This window comes from Trachurus japonicus, chromosome 15, assembly GCF_045865225.1.
Source record: "Trachurus japonicus isolate A0001 chromosome 15, Traja_1.0".
NCBI lineage: Eukaryota > Metazoa > Chordata > Actinopteri > Carangiformes > Carangidae > Trachurus > Trachurus japonicus.
In genome coordinates this window covers 20,979,203-20,997,507 of record NC_140921.1, presented here as the reverse complement: position 1 = coordinate 20,997,507, position 18,305 = coordinate 20,979,203, and the positions used below count along the sequence as shown (strand labels likewise).

At 43.7% G+C, this 18,305-nt stretch overlaps 1 protein-coding gene across 1 annotated transcript in view; it reads right to left on the bottom strand.

Moving 5' to 3' along the window:
- itga9 (integrin, alpha 9) overlaps nt 1–18,305 on the bottom strand; it is a 47,272-nt gene that overhangs the window by 6,111 nt on the left and 22,856 nt on the right. The window contains exons 16-26 of the mRNA XM_085800397.1: nt 10,219–10,371; nt 9,410–9,486; nt 8,786–8,933; nt 5,140–5,226; nt 4,871–4,950; nt 4,572–4,655; nt 4,038–4,146; nt 3,826–3,933; nt 2,444–2,569; nt 2,146–2,265; nt 1,955–2,050 (exon numbers count right to left, since the gene is read on the bottom strand). Of these exons, the coding sequence (XP_085656523.1) occupies nt 1,955–2,050; nt 2,146–2,265; nt 2,444–2,569; nt 3,826–3,933; nt 4,038–4,146; nt 4,572–4,655; nt 4,871–4,950; nt 5,140–5,226; nt 8,786–8,933; nt 9,410–9,486; nt 10,219–10,371 (1,188 nt within the window). The remainder of the gene's footprint in view (nt 1–1,954; nt 2,051–2,145; nt 2,266–2,443; nt 2,570–3,825; nt 3,934–4,037; nt 4,147–4,571; nt 4,656–4,870; nt 4,951–5,139; nt 5,227–8,785; nt 8,934–9,409; nt 9,487–10,218; nt 10,372–18,305) is intronic.

Here is an 18,305-nt window from a genome sequence, read left to right as displayed (position 1 = left end):
GTAAAACAGGCACTTTGGCTTTGAAAAAAGTCCCTTTGAAGCTATTTGATATTTCTGTACATGCACCATTTCCAAAACAATTACGTCGATCACTTGACATGAATTGATTTGCTCTAAATTAACAGTGGTTAATTGCATTACTCTGCACCGCAGCTAAGCCTGCTTTAATGTCAGCATTCAGGTCTTAAATGGTAAACAGCACATTCACTAGGATCATGAAAGAATGTGGTTTATTTCCAAATAATCTCAAACAAAGGCAAATAACGGCAAATTATTATAACATATAATAATACTGAAAACAATGATGGGACAGCTTCAGAGCGGACTGAGGAATCTCACTGCTTCAATGTACATAGCTGCATGGGATTTGAACACAAATGTGGCATGAGACGCCAACTGCGAGCCAAGTGGACAAGTGAAGATTAATCTCTCTGTTGAATACTTTGCCACATTAACACCTCCCCCCTGCTCCGAGCTCAGGAATCTCACTGTTGTCATGCATGCCAAAGTGGTTGCGTGAACAAAAAAGATGAAAGCTCCACTGGTCGTTGCTCTCTGACTCTCCGACTTCCCCAAATATAACTTGTGCAATCGGTTCATTCTGGGAACGATGGTTGAATGTGAAGTTCGTTCAACTCGGCTCTCTGATGCTCCAAGTGTGCGACTTGGTTGGTTGGTTACTTAAGGCAAAACACATATGGAGTTTCGTGCAGGTTTGTTTACATGTCATGGGTGATAAAACGGGAGTGTGGCATTCTGCTGACAACCGGGAGTCCTGCTGCGAGCAATACAACCAGGGACCACAAATTATACTTTGCAGTGTGTACTCTAGTCAGCAGCGACCCTGAGGGAAAAGGTAACTGTGTTTACTAGAACCCAGCAGGATGAGCTCACTCGCTAGGCGCTGAGAGAGCGGCATGGTATGGACATATTCATAGCGGGTCTGAATTTTCCAAGCACGTCTGGAGCTCAGGGTCGGCATGAGGGCTGCAGCCCGGTCAGAACCCCAATCACTTGGGAGATCCCACCGCGAGCTTTACGGGACGCTCAGTGCAATCACCGCATCTGATCTGGTGGGTCATTCAATCACTCAGCAAACAACAGTGGGGGGAGGGGCCGTCCTTGAGCACAGCTGAGGACCCCGAAAACAACAGAGAAAAGTGCCACCGTACAGTATACCCAGCAGCTGTTCCCTGGACTTGTGTCATTTATAAATGATACAGATCGTGTCCTTCAACCAGAATCTAAGTCTGAAGCCCTTAAATATCTTCTACCCTGCCGCAGTGCCTTTGTGCAAGACACAGCTGCCTCACTAGCTGCCGCATTACGGCTCTGTGATCTAACCAGTGACTCCTGGCAAGAAGAAATCTCTCAATGTGATTAATTTAAATTTAGAGAGAAACATAATCTTTTGACTCAATTCTAATGGATTTAATTTAGGTTTTATTTGATCAAGTGTCTCACTAAAACGTTTTATTGGAGTTATTTTTCCACTGAAGACAAGGTCACTATGAACACAGACTTGAAGCCTCAGTTTTGGTCTCTAGCAACCCCTGAGAAAAGGCTCTTAAACTGCTAAATGCTCTTTTATATTCCCTAATATCGCATGTCTGCTGTTTAGTGCTTAATCAGTCATGTACATTAGCCTAGTTTGTTTATCAGAGTGTCTTTAGAATAATTCTGCTGTCTCTGAAAGTGTCAAAAGGGATGGAAAACAATAAAGCTTGTTGCCAAAAATGAAAACAATGCAGCATGTGATGATAATTCTCCACTTACACCTAGCCATCTGACCCATTATTAAAATAAAATTATTGATTAGAACAGCTAAGTGGATTATGCATGATAAAACCTCCCCAATGACACTCTGTAGATATATTATGATTTATGTTGAGTGCTATAGTATAAGAGGTGCTGTCAGTGTAAGTGGATGGTGCGTTACTGTTGATATACTCACAGAAATGTCCTCTGGCAGGCCGTTTGGCACCTCCATTGTCTTGTCATTGACTTGCACACTGCCCCTTGTCACAAACTGGATCACTGAGGAACTATCCTGTGGTTAAGAGAGGGGCGATTACTGTTACTGTTGCTCTCATGATCACAATTAGGCCGCGCCTGAATTCATCAAGCTTCAGACATGTTTCTTACCCTCTTGAGAATTTCAGTGTTGAGCAGAAGTTTTATGTCTATGCTCAAAGCCTCTTCTTTTAACTGTGGACCCAGACTGCAGGAAATTGTCATGCATGCTCTTCCAGGCCGGTCACAGTCCTTTAAAAAAAAACAAAAAAACAGACGGGGGAGAAGAAGAAAGAGAGAGAGCGGGGAAGAGAATGTGTGGGAGAGAGAAAGATGTGTGATGAACAGATGTTGCACTCAGGGAAAAAAAAAGAAGAATCCTCACAGGGGGTGACTGTCCATGACCTTTGAAATGTCAAAGTGTTTTTACCAAAACTTTGCGTCCTGATTTGGTGAAGAAGGCAAATATGGAGTGGAAGATGCTCTCTTTGTCCTGGGGGATGGTGCACGGCGTTGGGTTCCTGTGAGGTGTGCAGTTGCCTCGACCGTCGGCCACCTGGAAAAAAAAGAAAGAAAGAAAAAGTGAGCTGTGTGAGTCGAATAAGATCTGAGTGAAAGTCAGATAGAGGATAAAAGAGTCGAGTAAAAATAGGATGTGTGGCATGAAGGTGTATAGGAAACCAGGGGTTTTGGAGTTTGACAGCAAAAATGTGGACACAAGCACTTTTGTCAACTAAACTGGCCCAATCCCACTATTGTTACGGGTCTCCAGGGCTCACAGGAAGTTCTCCCCAACGAGAAGCTGGTACCCCTCCCAGACAGATTTCCCATATGGAGTGATTTAGAGGTGTCTGCTTCACTGCCCCGTCCCCCGGGGAGCACTTCCCCTTTCCCCTCTTCTCAGTCCAACCTCCAGCTCGGAGGTGGGATCTCCGCTGGCCGTCCACGCCGTCTGCTCTGCTGCCACCCAGCATGTCTGAGCTTTAATTGCTGCACTTTCTCATGTCCTATGTTACTCCCTCTATTGTTGGCGTGAAGATTCATAGGCTGCACTGACTTAAACCTGGTGAAATCCCCACGCAAGAATTTGCATTAAATAACAATGATTGAACACACGGGGTAACAGTGAGCAGCTTGTATATCATGTCTGAACAAATGGAGGTCTGTATAAAATGCAAGAATATCTGCTATAAAATACCAGTGTGCAACAAGGTAGGCGCGGTGTTAACAGTGTTTATGATGGGGATGGCGCGGGGCAGTAGCCAGGTCTGCAGGTGTCCCATTCCCATTTCGTGCAAGCTGTCTGATCCCCTGAAAGTGATTCCAGATGGGATCTATGAGGGTGGGATACAGTCAACTCCCGTCTCCCATTCACAGTAAATACAATTAACAGCTTGAGCTCCCCCATGATCTACCTATATGAAAGGGAGCAATACAAGGGTTAAGAAAACATTTAAACCCAGCGGGAGGATTGTGTTTCTTTATCTAAATGCAAAATGTTGTGAAACAAAATGGTCTGCTAGCTTCAGTAGCAACGTCAACACTTTTGCCGCGATTTTCACTGGCCCTGTGGTGCCTCACACTAAGCAAATTGTCCAAGACATGACAGAAAGCCCAACTGCTTTAGCCATTTTCTGTGCATAAAAGTGTCCTCTATAGTGGATACAGGGAACTGTGCCATGAAAAGGGGCAAGACTAACAGGCACGGGCTGGATAAATGAAATAAAAACGTGGCTGCCTGCGGGTGAATAAACTAATAAATAAGGATTTGGGCTAGATAAATAATGTAGATGGACTGCTGTTGGCATCCACCTGTGTTTCAATGATGTGGAACATGTCAGCTCCACTGCCAGCCAGCCGGTTGGGTATCCTGATGTCCACAGTGGAGCCAGGCAGCCTGCTGGGTCCCTTGTTTATGGCCTGGAACCGCATCACACACAGACAGTGAAAGGAAAAGAGAAGTGAATATACACAAGGAAAATGTAAAAATGTTGAAAATCCTATGTGCTCTGTGATAGCAGTACCTGGAAAGTGAGATTGAGAGGCTGGAAGTCGCACTCCATGTCTTCCAGCTGGACGAAGCGCGAGGCATCGATGGAGTTTCCATAAACGAAGGAGCTCGGCGTCACCACCCTGTAGACAACAGTGTCGAGGAGAGAGATACCAGATGACGCATTGACCCAAAAAACTATTTATTTAAATACGTCGAAATATTATTAAAACTAGTGACACAAAAGTCTCTGGCTTTGGTCAAGTTATTAGTTAGAGTTATCTTTAGCAGTTGAGATATGAGTCAGTTGTGCAGCTTTGCTCTGAGGCCTCCCTCCACATTAAAGACAGCGAACACACAGCAGTCTTATCAGATGCCAGAGCTCTGGCAGCTTTGGGCTGTTTTACATCTCTCTCCCTTCTCTGTGAAGCAGAGCTATGATAAAAAGCATTCAGAGATAAGGCTTTTCAAGTTGATATGCTCCATACTGACAAAAGCACTCCCTACTATAATTCCCCAGAGCCAGCAGATGGGCAATAAGTTCAAGACTCAAAACAGTTGTTCTTACCCGGTAATAGTTGTGTCTGTCTCATGGACCAGAGGAATGGACAGGTCCAAACTGTTGTCGGACAGTTTGTACTCAGGATTGGCGCTGCAACAAACAAAGTAATGATGCAATTACCCACTTACTGTATTTTGGAAATATACTCAAGTGCAGGATTACATATTGGGGGGAAACAGATGTACTGAATAGGACATAAATAATAAAAAACATTTATGTGGATAAATAAGCATTTTAATTCATAGAAAACTCTTTTACACCAAATAATTATTGTTAGGTATGAAGTGAAATGTGACTCTACTAACCTTTTTGCTTGGACTAAGAACTGCAATGTGTCATTTTCCCCAGAGAGCTGAGTTGTGTCAAAAATCACTGCAAAATGATACTGAGAAGAAAAAGACAGAGCGTCAGTGAGTGCACTCTCGGCCTTTAAACCGTTTTCCGTGTTATACAGTATGTTTGCTGTTGGATGCAAAAATGGTGCAACCCCAGCTGGCCTCTGCACACCAAAGCACTGCACTTTACTTTCACATTCTGACATTGTGAATTTTAACTCCAAGTCGCTTGTCTCTACCTTAGTCTGTGCTCTCATGAAGGGAAATCCCACGCTGCATCTGAGGAAGTCCAAATCAACAAGCTCACAGGAAATACCCTTCTCTTCCTGCAAAAAAACAGGCAGATAGAGGGAGTGAGAGGGAGTGATAAAGACAGACAGACTGGAGACAGAGTTGGTGACATTCATGGAGACAGAGGACACAAAGAGGAAGACAACGGTTGAGGGGACGCAGACTGTGACCAGGAACCATCTGTTTAGATAAGTTAACGGGCAAAAAGCATCTTCAGCGGCTTTGAATAGAAATATTATAGATAATGTCATTTACTACATACACATAACAAAACCAACTGTCTGCTGCAGCTTTAAAAACACAGACAGACATACCTGCCAACATTTACAGTACAGGGAGAGTTGAGTTCAGGGTTAGAAAAAGACAATATATGGAGAAGAATAGGTTCTCGTGTCTCGTTGAAGTTCCAAATTAGGTTAAATGAAGAATGTACAAAGCCGTGATGGCACACACACATCTTAGCGGGTGGGTAATTGGACAGCGTCCAGGCTGTGTGTTTGGAAGCTTGTCTAAACAATACGGAGCTTCACCGGCTGCGCTGTGTAAACACTCGGGCCTTGACCCTACGAGGAGTAAGAATTCTTTCAGCCAGAGTTCACTGAGAGTCTGTCAGCTGAGCTCGTGTGCTGGGAGCATGAAAGACGGCGAGATTCTTCACAACTTTGACGAAAAAAAAGGGAAAAAGAAAAAGGAGAGTAGCGCTTCTGGAAGATTTAGCACGAGGCTTAAGTTAAGTCATACAAAATATCTGCATGCTTGTTCTGCTGCCCAGTGTGAGCCTGTGTTTATAACATGTTTCCAAATGTGATAAAGAAAAGAGGTGTGAAGGTTGTCAATGCTGACATATTTAAAGGTACAGTATATCACCATCCGCGTATCATCCACACTCCCATTCCCCTTATTCAGCAGATTCCCAGTGTCAGTCCAGGGGTGTGGCCGTGCCCTCAATCTTCATTAAGTCAGCTTAAATAAGCAGTGTTGCCCTCTGCATGGAGACTAGAGCCAGCTCTGTGGGGGTGAGGGGGGTGGGAGGAGTGTGTGTGTGTGTGTGTGTGTGTGTAGGGGGGGGGGTTAGACCCCAGAACAACTGGCAATGATGGAATTTCCTCTATTTCCTGTATTCCTCCGTGCTGCTGTGCAAACACCGCCTGTCCCATGGGGCTGGGCAGGATTGTGGAAGTCAGCCTGTTTACCCATCACCCACCTGGCTGCCCCTGAGAGAGAGCAGAGCACTCAGACATATGGCGTGCCGAGCCTCCACAACGACAACGTCTGTTTGTTCAGCACTTCTTCACTTTCTTTCTCTTTGCTTACTTTCTCTGTCACGAACAAACAGATGCTGGGATTTTCACAAGTGGCAGCATCATTAAATATCACCGTGGTTGTTTACACTGCTCCGGTGTCAGCTGACGCCTCCACTGGAGCAGCAACACAGAGGAGACTACTTGCTCTCTTGTGTGTTCTGCATTTATCTTACACCTACATCCAATTTGTACAGTGCCTGGTATTTGTACAGTTGGCCCGACTTTGGTTCACCTTTTCCAAACCACTGTCATCGCCTCCTTCATCCTCTCTATAAGACCATCTACCTTTGGCTTTAGTGGCATGTGCAAAGCTGCACTTGGCAGCCAAGAAAACCAATGATTCATATATTCTCGTGATTTGAAAGGTCCGATGAAATCCACAGCTTCACACATTTCTCCGTTGCATTCCCAATTTCTGGGCTTTTCACCATGATGCTCATGTCTTCCAAGTGTTAAATCACGAAAAACGGCAGAAAAAATATTCAGATCCTTCACTCAAGTGTGAAGCAGTAATACTTCACCGAGTGTAACATTTATTCAGAAGTGGTATGTAGTGTATCTATTAGTAGGAGAGTCCATTTTAATTCAAACCAAGTAAGTTTTAGAAATCTCAATCTGCAAAGTAGCCACTAACTATATCTTAATGCAAACTTGGAGTGGAGAAATAGTATAAACCACTGCCAGAAATACAATTGTGCAAACATCTGCTACACCTCTGCCCTTAAAAAAACAGACTACTCAAACATTTGAGCGATAAAAAAAAAGGAAAACACAGAAGCCAGCGTGGCAGCGTCTGTGTCCCACGGGAGTGAAGGCAGCGCTCCTGAAACCAATTCACCTCCGCAGCTCTCTGACAGCTTGTGTTGCAAGAACAACACAGATAACACGGCCCAGTCTTAAATATGAGGGGAGTGCACGTCCCCGCTTCGCCCGGAGGACACAAAGCTGTAGGGGAGGACTGAGAGAAACTTTCACACCCTCACCCCCCCGACTTACTGCAGTAATTAGAAATGTCTCAAAGAGCATACAGCAGTAAATCTCCTTTGTGGCCCCTTTGTCATCTCTTCATACACTTCACTTCCTGATCCCTTTGTGCAGCAGGCCATCCTGACCTATCAGGTTCCCGAACAATATGTGGCTCTGTGGCCGCCGGCAACCTGATACTTAATGTCAGCCTGCTTCATTAGATTAGCTATGAAATTGAAACTGAAACACTGTTTTTCTAATAGTTGCCTGCAGCATGTATTCTATTTAAATTCAATTTCAGCTTTGTTGGGGGGTTTTAAATCATCTCACATGTTTGGTTCTTTACAGAGACAGTCCTATCCATCACAGCATTAAAAGAAAAGAAAAAAAAGCCAGCTGGTAGACAAGCATGGGGTCCATTTTTTAGGAGAAAAGCCCTTCCTGATGGATGTTGAGAAAAGCTGCCGGACCCATGCAGGCTCAGGTCAGAGTGCTCTGTCTGACGTGGCGTCTCTCCGAGCAGCGAGCGGACCGGCCGCGCTCTTCACGACAAGTGAGCGAACAGACGCGAGGTGCAGAGGCAGAGGTGGCTGCTGTGAAATCCATCCACACACTGTGGGGTCACGAGGATAATCTCTCAGGTTCTTATGTGGGATGGCAGTGGGTAGATATTTCTTTAACAGGATGCTGAAACAGTTCTCGGTTACAGGTCAAAGGGTACGAGGAGAAGGTTTAATCGATACCTCTGTCAGTCTCAGCCGTTATCCTGATTTACCCCCTTTAGTACGGTCTTAAGGGATTCTTTCGACACTGAATAATGCGATTTGAACAGCGCATAAATCAAGCTTGAGGTAATATTAAAGTATGTGTTCTCATGCAAACAGCTCACATGTTGTTGACATGCTGCGTCTGTCTTGAATGAGTCAAAGATGTGTATGACAGGTCAGCCAGAGGCGCTGCCCTGTGAGGGAGGACAGCTGCTGCTGCTGCTGCTGCTGCTGCTGGGGCTCGCTCGCTCTTCACCCTTTCATCTGCAGGACTTCATTTATGGCCCAGTCAGAGCTTTAACTTCATGCAGGTCTGTCTTCTTTGCGCTTCACTGTTTAGACTGAGCTCCTGACACATCATCAGTCTTTTTAAATAAACCATCTCTGAGAAAATGTACATCTCAGTAGGAAAACTGACAATATTCAGCTGATACGTGTGGGTAAAATACCGCTGTGTGTATCATTTCAACCTCAGATCCCCCGCCCCATCAGATTTCAGAAATAAGCACGAGCACCTGAGTAAATAAACAACAGATTCCTCAGGAGCCACAACACACCTTCTGCCAAAAGTTGATGTAGGAAACCTCTCTGGAGAAGTTAAAGTAGATGTTGGTGTCGTAGGCGTCGTCTCCGGCGTTAGAGATGGTCAAGTTCAAGGAGACGTTCTTCACTCCTCCGAGGGCCAAATGGGGTTTGCTGTACACCCTGGAGGAAAGATTAAGTAAACAATATATTTCTGAGAATAAATAAACTTCTTATGACAACTGTGGGATGTTAAAGGAAGGAACAGTAAGTGAAGATTTATATTAACAAAGGAAGCCGGTTTGTTTTATTTTGAAATTTTTACTGTAAATATGGGTAAACGAAGAGAAGAGCCCTTAAAATAGAGCATGTGCTTGTTTTTGCAGAAAAATTAGGAATACACAAAGAAAAATGTCAAGTGGTTGCCATGACAGATCTGAACTGTCATTGTTATGCGCATAGAGCAGATGACACACAACAAAAAAGAAAGGGAACTCCCTAACTACGGAAAAACATATGGATATCCTCCAAGCATGCGTCATGGTTCCACGACCCACACCCACATGGCCTATGACGTCAGCTAGCTTCCTCAGTGCAGGAGGAAAAGGCAAAAAGAAGGTAAATGAAACTAAAATGAAGAGGTAGAGTTTTTTTTTTACCCAGAGAGCAGCAGTCTCCCATGAAGCCTCAGGTCTGCAGCGCAGTCGTCTGACAGGCAGTTCTTCTCAAACAGGGTCTGAAGAGGAAACAGTAAAGTACACAGTTCATATGACCTCATGCAGCCCAAGCAGCGAGCACACCGACTTCATATTCAGACTAGGGGGCAGTGTTGTGTTTTTGTTTGAGCTACACAGGAGATATTTCTTTATCCAGGAGGGCCTGAAGTCTTTACTCTGTCTGATCTCTCTTTTAATTAGTCAGTGGATGAGCTTTGGTTTGAGGCTAAATCATGAAAGGAAACTTAAGTGGAGCGTTGAAGTTCAATAAGTTGCAGATAAGTGGATTCTGTAGGTGCTGAAAGACGCAAATCCCCCCCCCCGTTTTTCAAGAAGTGCAGACAGTGGGGGAAACACATGTGGGGCAGGTTAGAGGTGGTTGCAAAGAAAATAAATGAATCAGTCTTTTTGGACTCCACTCAAGAAAAGCTAACAGAGACAATAATAAGCTGGTAACGAACACCAAATCATTATAACAGGCAATTTGAACTATTTCCTTCGGTTCCTTCTGCGATCCTTATGTCAGGTGTGAGGAGAATTTCACCTCAGTCAAATAAGCCGAGGAAGTGAAATTTATCTCAATCAGAACTGAGAAAAACTGAATACAAGAGTAACACTGACATAAAACAAACGTTTGAAACTTGCATGACCTGAAATATATATTTATATCACTTTCCCAGCGATGAAAATGAGAATCCCTGAAACCTTCAGCAGCTTCATTTGATAATATATTAATTAGATTTAATTTTTACCTCATTCCTCACTGCAATCTTGTTTCCCTTCCTCCATCGTAGCACTGGAGTGAGCGCGGGCAGGTCTCGCTCCTGGTGGCCAGTCAGCACATGCTTCCCCAGGCTGTAGGCCACCTCGAATGCGATGGCTGTGAACACGTCCTTCACATCTTTCTGTTGAGACAATAAACAAGAAAAAGGCTGTTGCAAAGAAATTCACTCTGACCCTGGACACGAGACTGTTAAAAACAAATTTAAACCTCAAAGCATGAACTGGCACGTAACAGCCTGGATGATTATGGCAATTTAACATCTTTCTCTAATTGAGGCCCCCGAGCGCAGACTGATCACGCTGCAGATTATCAAAACATCATACAGTCTGGATATAATGTTATCACTGTAATCACCCAGCGAAAGACCCACATGGTCGTTTGCAGATGGAAGCAGACCGCTAAACCACAACATCACCTTAATCTCTGATCAATACACGTCTTTGACATTTTGCTTAAAGGGATAGTTCACCCAAAATTCAAATTGCCTTCACTATCTACTCACCCTCATGTTGACTAACACATTTTGGGGTTTCCCTGTTACTACAACAGTACAGGGGGTCTCGGCATAGCAGTGCATGTCCATATAACGGTTGCAAATGGATACCACTTTTCTTCGTAACAAAAAGACACACCAAAAAACATCCAAATACCTCCATGCTGCTCGTATGTAATGTCCGTCTTGTATTGAAGCCCCGAAATGCGAAATTGTTCAGAAAAAAAAAGGTCTATATTTCAAGCTTGTTTGTAGCGGAAGCTCCTCTTCCTGGTCCGTCCAAATCAACAAGCTTGAAATATAGACCTTTTTTTTTTTCGGAACAATTTCGCATTTCGGGGCTTCAATACAAGACAGACATTACATACGAGCAGCATGGAGGTATTTGGATGTTTTTTGGTGTGTCTTTTTGTTACGAAGAAAAGTGGTATCCATTTGCAACCGTCATATGGACATGCACTGCTACGCCGAGACCCCCTGTAACTCAGAGAAGCCACGGAGGACTCTGAAACTTCTCCCAGCCCTTAGTCCACATGAGGGTGAGTAGATAATGAGTGCAATTTGAATTTTGGGTGAACTATCCCTTTAAAGTACTGTTGTAGTAACAGGGAAACCCCAAAATGTGTTCAGCAAAGTGAACATGTAGGTCTTTCACTTTAAAAACCTGCTGGCTCTGCCTCTCGGAGCTATCTTCTCGTTTTTCTGGCGGCTCCATCTAAGACCACAAGAGACGTGTTTGATTTGGCACCAGGTTTGGAAACAATGCAGACAGAACGAAAACAGAGCTAAATGCGATCAAATCCCATATCTTCATTAGATGACAGTGCTGAAAGACATACATGGGAAAAGCAGATACTGATGTTGCTTTTTCATCTCCTCTGTCCATTAAAGCTACGCTCAGCTCTTTGAAGGCTCGGTGGGTCTGGCTCTCTTCTTAATGTCTAAAAAACTGCACCCAAAACACACATAGGGCCGATCATGTCCCTTTGCCAAGTTGATGTCTACCAACACGGAGCCGAACCCACTATAAAAACACCAACGGCTCTCCTGTGTTTTCCGGTGGTCACATAGGCCACTCGTTCTTTTGCGCTTTCTCTCTTTTGTCCATTATCAGACCGCTTTCCAGCGTCCACCCACCCATCCTCTTTCCTCAGGCAGGGCCAGTCTGGGCTTTGGACACATTATAGGCAACAGCAGTGGAGAACCCACCCAACTCATCAGCAGTGAGAGAGTTACAGCAGGAAAGAGCAGCCGTTAGTGCAGGACGTGAACAGACAAAAACAGAAGATTTGGGGCTCACTTGGGAAATGGTGCTGTACACAGATAAAAAACATGGCTTTGCTGATAATATCTGAGAATTTCTAGCCATTTTCTGTCATTATGTGGTCGGCTCTACAGTTGACATTTGAAAATGGGGCTGCAAATCATATCGAAATCCATCAATATGTTACTTTCTTGATTTATCGATTCATTGTTTAACATTTCTCATAACCGAAGCAGAAACCATAAAACGTGTTTTGTGCAACCAGCAGTTTGATAAAACTGGATATATTCAATTTACATACATCACATGCCATATAAGACTCAAAAGAACAAAACAAAGACCAATCATATCTGAAAAGTGGAAACTGTGAGGCTGAAATCTGGCGTGTTCACACTGACAGTGTCTACATCCTAACATAGATGTCTGACTGTAGTACAAAGTTCCCAAGTGGTATCTTCAGCATTTCTTGGCATTCAGACTGCAGTTTGGCATGCGCAGGAAGCGTTGACGACAGCGAGTGTGTAACAGATCTGGTATCAGTGTCAGTTGCGTTGGGTTTGTACGACTTTTTAAGACCGAACACTCTCGGCACATCTATGGCAAGACGGGGAAACATGTCAGTCAGTCATTACCTTCACTTAAACCAAGCTAATCTTTGTCACACTGTACTTTTCTTAACACTCTGTAATTCTTTCATTTGGACAGATTTTGGTCCAGCTCTACCCACTACCACAGTAGTCCTGGATGATAAAACGACTTTGACCTCGCATCCATCCCCGGAGTACAATTCATGCCTCATTGGACTTACAGAGACTGTGTTGTTCTAAGAGTATGTCGGCTCAGCTGGGAGGTAACATGACACAGTGGTAGTCAGTGCCGGACGAGTGGTGGTGTATACAATGTAAGGCACTGGCAAAGCCCTCGGCCTCAGTAGCCATTAAAGCAGAATGCTTGAAATGGCCCCTGTCCTCTGGCCTCTGAGTGAACTGACCCCCTGGGAATTCGCAGCTCGGGTCTCTAGCCCCAAACTCCCACAGCTTATCTCACATTTTCACAAGCCACAGGAGAACTGAGGGACATAATGACTGGAAATGAAAGGCTGTGTTTTTGAACAAGCTCTCGCTTTAGGAGAGATTTTTATGTACAAGTAAATAGGCATAATCTCCCCCCATTACATGAGTGTGTCGCGGAGGGATCTATTATTGTGCATGAAGGGATCTTTTATTGTGCAGATACAGGATGACTTTCTTCTGGAGGCACAGGCCTATACACTGTTAACTAACTGGAGAGCTCCCAAGACTCACAGAAAGCTTAGATTAGAATTGCCAGAGGGTGTTCAGTAACACTTGGCCTAAGCTTTTATTATCCCTTGATCAATGCTGCCAATTGCCCCACCCGATTCCACACACCCCTGCAGTCACTTACTCCCTCCTGACCCTGCTTTTAATTCCTGTATTTATGGAACAGAGGAGTTCCTGAGCTCCAGCTGAGAGGGACACCGGCTAGTGTTAACGGCCTGCTACCTATAATTTTATGGAAAGAGACCCAACAACTGTTCCTTACATGACGGCAAGTTTACAAGAGAAAACTTGTGACAGGTCATTCTCTGCTCAAAAGGCCTCCACTGTGTAAATCCTCGTATAAACATAAAGGCCGCTCTATCTGATCTGAGATCAGAATACAGCAAGTCTGGGATTTATGTTATTTAAAGAACATTACAATGAAGGTGGAGATATGAAACAGAAGGTTTCAATAGCTTATGGCATTTGAAAGAGAGAAAAAAACCCTTCCTCTGACATAGTGTTGCAAAAAGCTGAACTCATGAGCAATAAAACACACCCTCGCTCACTTTAATACAGTCAGGAGTTCTGCTGCTACAGCCTTGGCCAGTAGCTGACGATGGCTCAAGTAAAGCTAATGACTGTTAGTGAATCAGTTTACTGACTTTATGACTTCTGACCAACCTTTCTCCCTGTGCTCAGTTACACATATGTATGGCATGTCACAGATTTTGTTTTTATCACAAAAGTAAAACACAAGGTTTCACTGTTTTCCTGCTCTGAGAAAAAAAGAAACAATTGACCAATCAGAGCTTCGTGGGGGTTTCCAAAGTTGAGGTCATTAGTGCAGTTTACACCATTCTTTCATCAGGTTGGGGCCGTTTATTTCTGTCAGGCACAGGCCAAAGTTATTTTCTTTTCAGATTTTCTGTGTGAAATAAAAAAAGAAGGTACATTTCTTGCAAGGCTACCTTTAAAAAACAGTCTGAAGCCTCCTCTCATCCTCCCATGGACAGAATGACTTATTAACGCTGTAGAGATGCCAGCACACTCAGCGGGAAGCAGCTGTTTTCCAAGCACTTCTCACCATACTTTGGAAACTGTAAATTCTCTCAACTATATAGGATGAAAATCTGCATGTTGGGATCTTTTATGACACACTTGATAAAACTCTTCCTCCCTGTATGGATATTCATATAGTCAAGTCACAGGACAGAGGACAGCTTAGCGCTCTGTATGTTTTGAAAGAAAACAACTGGGAATCGAACCTTCACCTTACACCTTGACAACACCCTCTCTCTGCGGAAAAAGGTTTCGGCCAATACGCTATCTCTGTGTTTATGTTCGCGCTCAGGAACCATTCATTTAATGCAGCAGAGCGTAAGTCGCCCCCTCGCCAACCATTTTTCCCCTTGATTTCCCCCCAAACTTGCTACTTAGACTTTCTCCAACGACTGATGCTCGCGTGTCCTAGCAACATAAAGACTGCAGCTGGATTAATCAACCTGACTTATAGTTCAACATCTTTTATAGATTTCGACCTGAACTCGTGCTGAGCTGTGCATGAGCTACACTCTTAGAAATAAAAGTGCTAACTAGAACCATATAAGGTTTTTTGGCTTGTCCTCCTTTTGGGTTTGTGGTTCCTGGAACTCCTTCAAAACAGGCTTTTTCAGAAGCAAATGGTTCTGGGTAGGAGCTGAGCCCTTCTAGAAGAACCCTTTTGGAACCCTTATTTCTCAGAGTGTATATGGTACTCCTTCTGCTGCGAGCTCCGACTCCAACATGTTCATCTGATCAACAGGATGGCAACGCACCAAGTTGCCCCCTTCGTGCTCACAGAGCAGCTCTGCCGTGGTGGTGGTGGGTGCGGGGAGGATGACGTCAGGCTACAAAAGGCTCTGATCCTCAGTTTAAACGCCTCATGCTTGGCTGAAATGCACAAGAGCTCCACTCTCAGCCAAAACCGTTCCCCTCAGAAGCGTATAGCACTAAGCCCGGTCGTGGGAAGTCTTTATTAACTCGTGAGCGAAACGCGCACACAGCTCTCCTTTTTAGGACAATGGCTGTTTGGAAGACTTGCAGGTTGAGGCCATTTCATTCAAGGGCTGAACTCCGGGGAATCTTAAAAGCTTTTTAGCTAAGTGATGAATGGATTCAGCCTGTCAAAGGTTCGGGTTACGTGTGTATACTGAGACAAAGGGAGACAACTTGAAATTGAGAGAATTTACAGTAATGTCTGCAGCATACAGCAGACATGCACTCAAGCAGTTTATCTCAGCCTGTCCTTGAAAAAAAGTCTAGAAGTGAGACTATTACTGAGATGTTTAGTGCGTAACTCTCTGCCAGATCGACTACAGGTCAAACTCGAGCAGCTGCTCAGCTCACAATAGGTTAGCAGATGTTGGGAAGCCTAGAAATAACAAGCTGTGTAGGAGCAGGAAGAGTGTCATCCAGTTGTTTTTTTTAGAGACCTCTCTGCAGAAGTTCAGCGATGAACTGCTTCACTCTGTCCTCACGCTCCTAAATCTTTCTCAACACCTCTCATGGCAGAAAGATCAGAGTCTGCATCTGCTTTGTCATCATTACTTCTTGAAAAACACACTTATCTTTATTTGTAAAAGAGAAGATTGTAGCTCTATAATAAATCCCATGGCGTATCCTCATCTTAAACAGCGTTCTTTTTGGTTTATCAACTCGACTGCTAAACTCACTCTTATCTAAAAAACACACCCATTACGTTCTGCCAAAATCTATGAAGTTACAGTTCCTCACTTCACTGCTGCGACTAACACTGAAAAAAAAACTTCCTTCAAGGACACTGTCAAGGACTTCTGAGTGAGAATGAGGTCAGTCGCCTCTAAAGCTGGTCATTCAAGATGTTTATGTCCTTTTCCTCTTGTTTTTTGTTACTTTAACCACACCTTGCTTTTAGTTCCTGCATCCATTATAATGCTTCTGTAGCTTGCCTCTTCAAATGTGTTTTCCACCTCTAGAAACCTTTTTTTTTTAAATTGTTCTTGCACCTTTTTCACATTTAATGCCAGCAGAAGAAGCTTTAAACCAACACTACTGCTAAGTAGTTACATCATATACAATATCATATTTACACATCCAGCAGACACCAAGCAATGTTAACATTTCTTTTAGCTCTACTTTGGTCTCCACCAACAAATTACCCAGGGTTAACATTTCCTGCGTTCCTGCTCTGGTTCTTTGCCTATTACATTGTTTGCCATTTGGCAAGATGTGCACACTGGGTTTATTGGAGCTTTGTGATTGAACACAAAGTTGAGGGTGAACCACAAGCAGCATGATGTAAAATCAAAACAGTGAGATCAAAGGTGCTAAACAAGAAGGTTAATAGGTCTCTGTGAGGTCATCACTTGTGTCCGAGTCCAATATTCTCCCCTGTTTCAGCTCCGTTTGTGGTTGTCATGTCCTGAAGGAAATAGCAGCTTTATAACTTGTAACTTTGTCTAACTCAGCAGATCCAGTGTGTTTGAACCAGAGCAGTAACATTGTTTAAGTGACTGCTGATAAAGTGTTACAGCTCCTTAAAGACAAGAGGAGCCACAGATTCAGGTCATCATCCTCTAAAGGTTCAACACAAAGAGCGATTCTTTCCAGTACATTATAATAAGGAAACAGATAATTAAGCAAGTTAAAAAAATCTTGTCTGAAGTGACAGATATGGATCTATTAAAGTAATAATGTTTTCAATAGCAGGTCTGGAAAAAAATGATGCAAGTCAACAAATACTCCCTTCATCCTGTCCAAAGCCAAATCACTCTGACTAATATTAAAATGCCACATTACCAGTTCATACCAAACGTATGCAGTACGCCTTTGAAAACCCTTCACTCAACATGTAGCCATGTTTACTCCAACCACTGGAAAATGCTTGGGTCTGTCTGATGTTAGCAGCGGGTTCTCTGATGTCCGTCCAGCTCCACGCACCAGCCTGATAAATCACACACTTTACACACTCCACAACCTGTTGTGCGTAAAAACAAACAGTGCCCAAGAAACAAACTGAAGTGGACTAGTGCAGCACTGCAGAGCGCTCATAGCTCACTGCACAACTCTGCCTAGTATAAAAAGGCAAATATGTTCCTGAGAGCTAATCCAGGGTTGTTTCTGCTTATTAAGCTAATTTGGTTAGAAATAAAAACAAATGTGTGGATTTACAGGGCTGCACACTCATGGTCATTAGGAGTAAATCATGCTTTCAGTAAACAGTACACCGGTCTTGCCTACAATGAACCTCTGCAGAAATAAATCAAAGCCCCCTCTGACTGATGGTGTAAAACCTTCACTCATCACTGTGACATTTGGACAAAAAATGGACAGTGTATTTTAACACCAGACTTGTGGGAATATTGAAAGTGTGAACGTAGAAGAATTTCTTGTTCTCCATTTCTACATCTCCCACATTCCCCATTTTTTCCTTCTCCCTTCTTCTGTTCAACCTTTTTCCATCCCCATTTGTGTCCAGTTTGATGAAACATTTACAACGAACATCACAAATAAATGCTCCTGTACAGTACATTCTTCATACAGATCTCAGTAAACCACAAGAATCCTTTGTGCAGTTTTTAAGCTGCTGTTCCTGTGAAAACGCAACTCAAACAAATTCTAACCTTTAGCAGCACTGAGAGTTGCTACAGTAGATACGGGAGAGTGTTGCAATGTGTCCCTAGAGCAAACACATATTTCCTCCTGGCTAAAACAGAGAAGCGCCATCACGTAACTGACAGGAAACGTATACCATCTGTACTGTCATGCATGAGGCCGCCTTGTGTATAAACACCAATAAATAGCATGATGCTCTCAACGCATCGCACACACACAAAACATTTATTTGCAGAAGTACACGCTGCCTGTTATTCCAAATTCTTGTCTCGCACATTAATGTTCATAGTCTGGACCACAAAAACAAACACACACACACACATACGCACACACCTCTCCGCTTGAGACTCTCTGTAAAACGACTCTCCCTCAATAAAGATCCC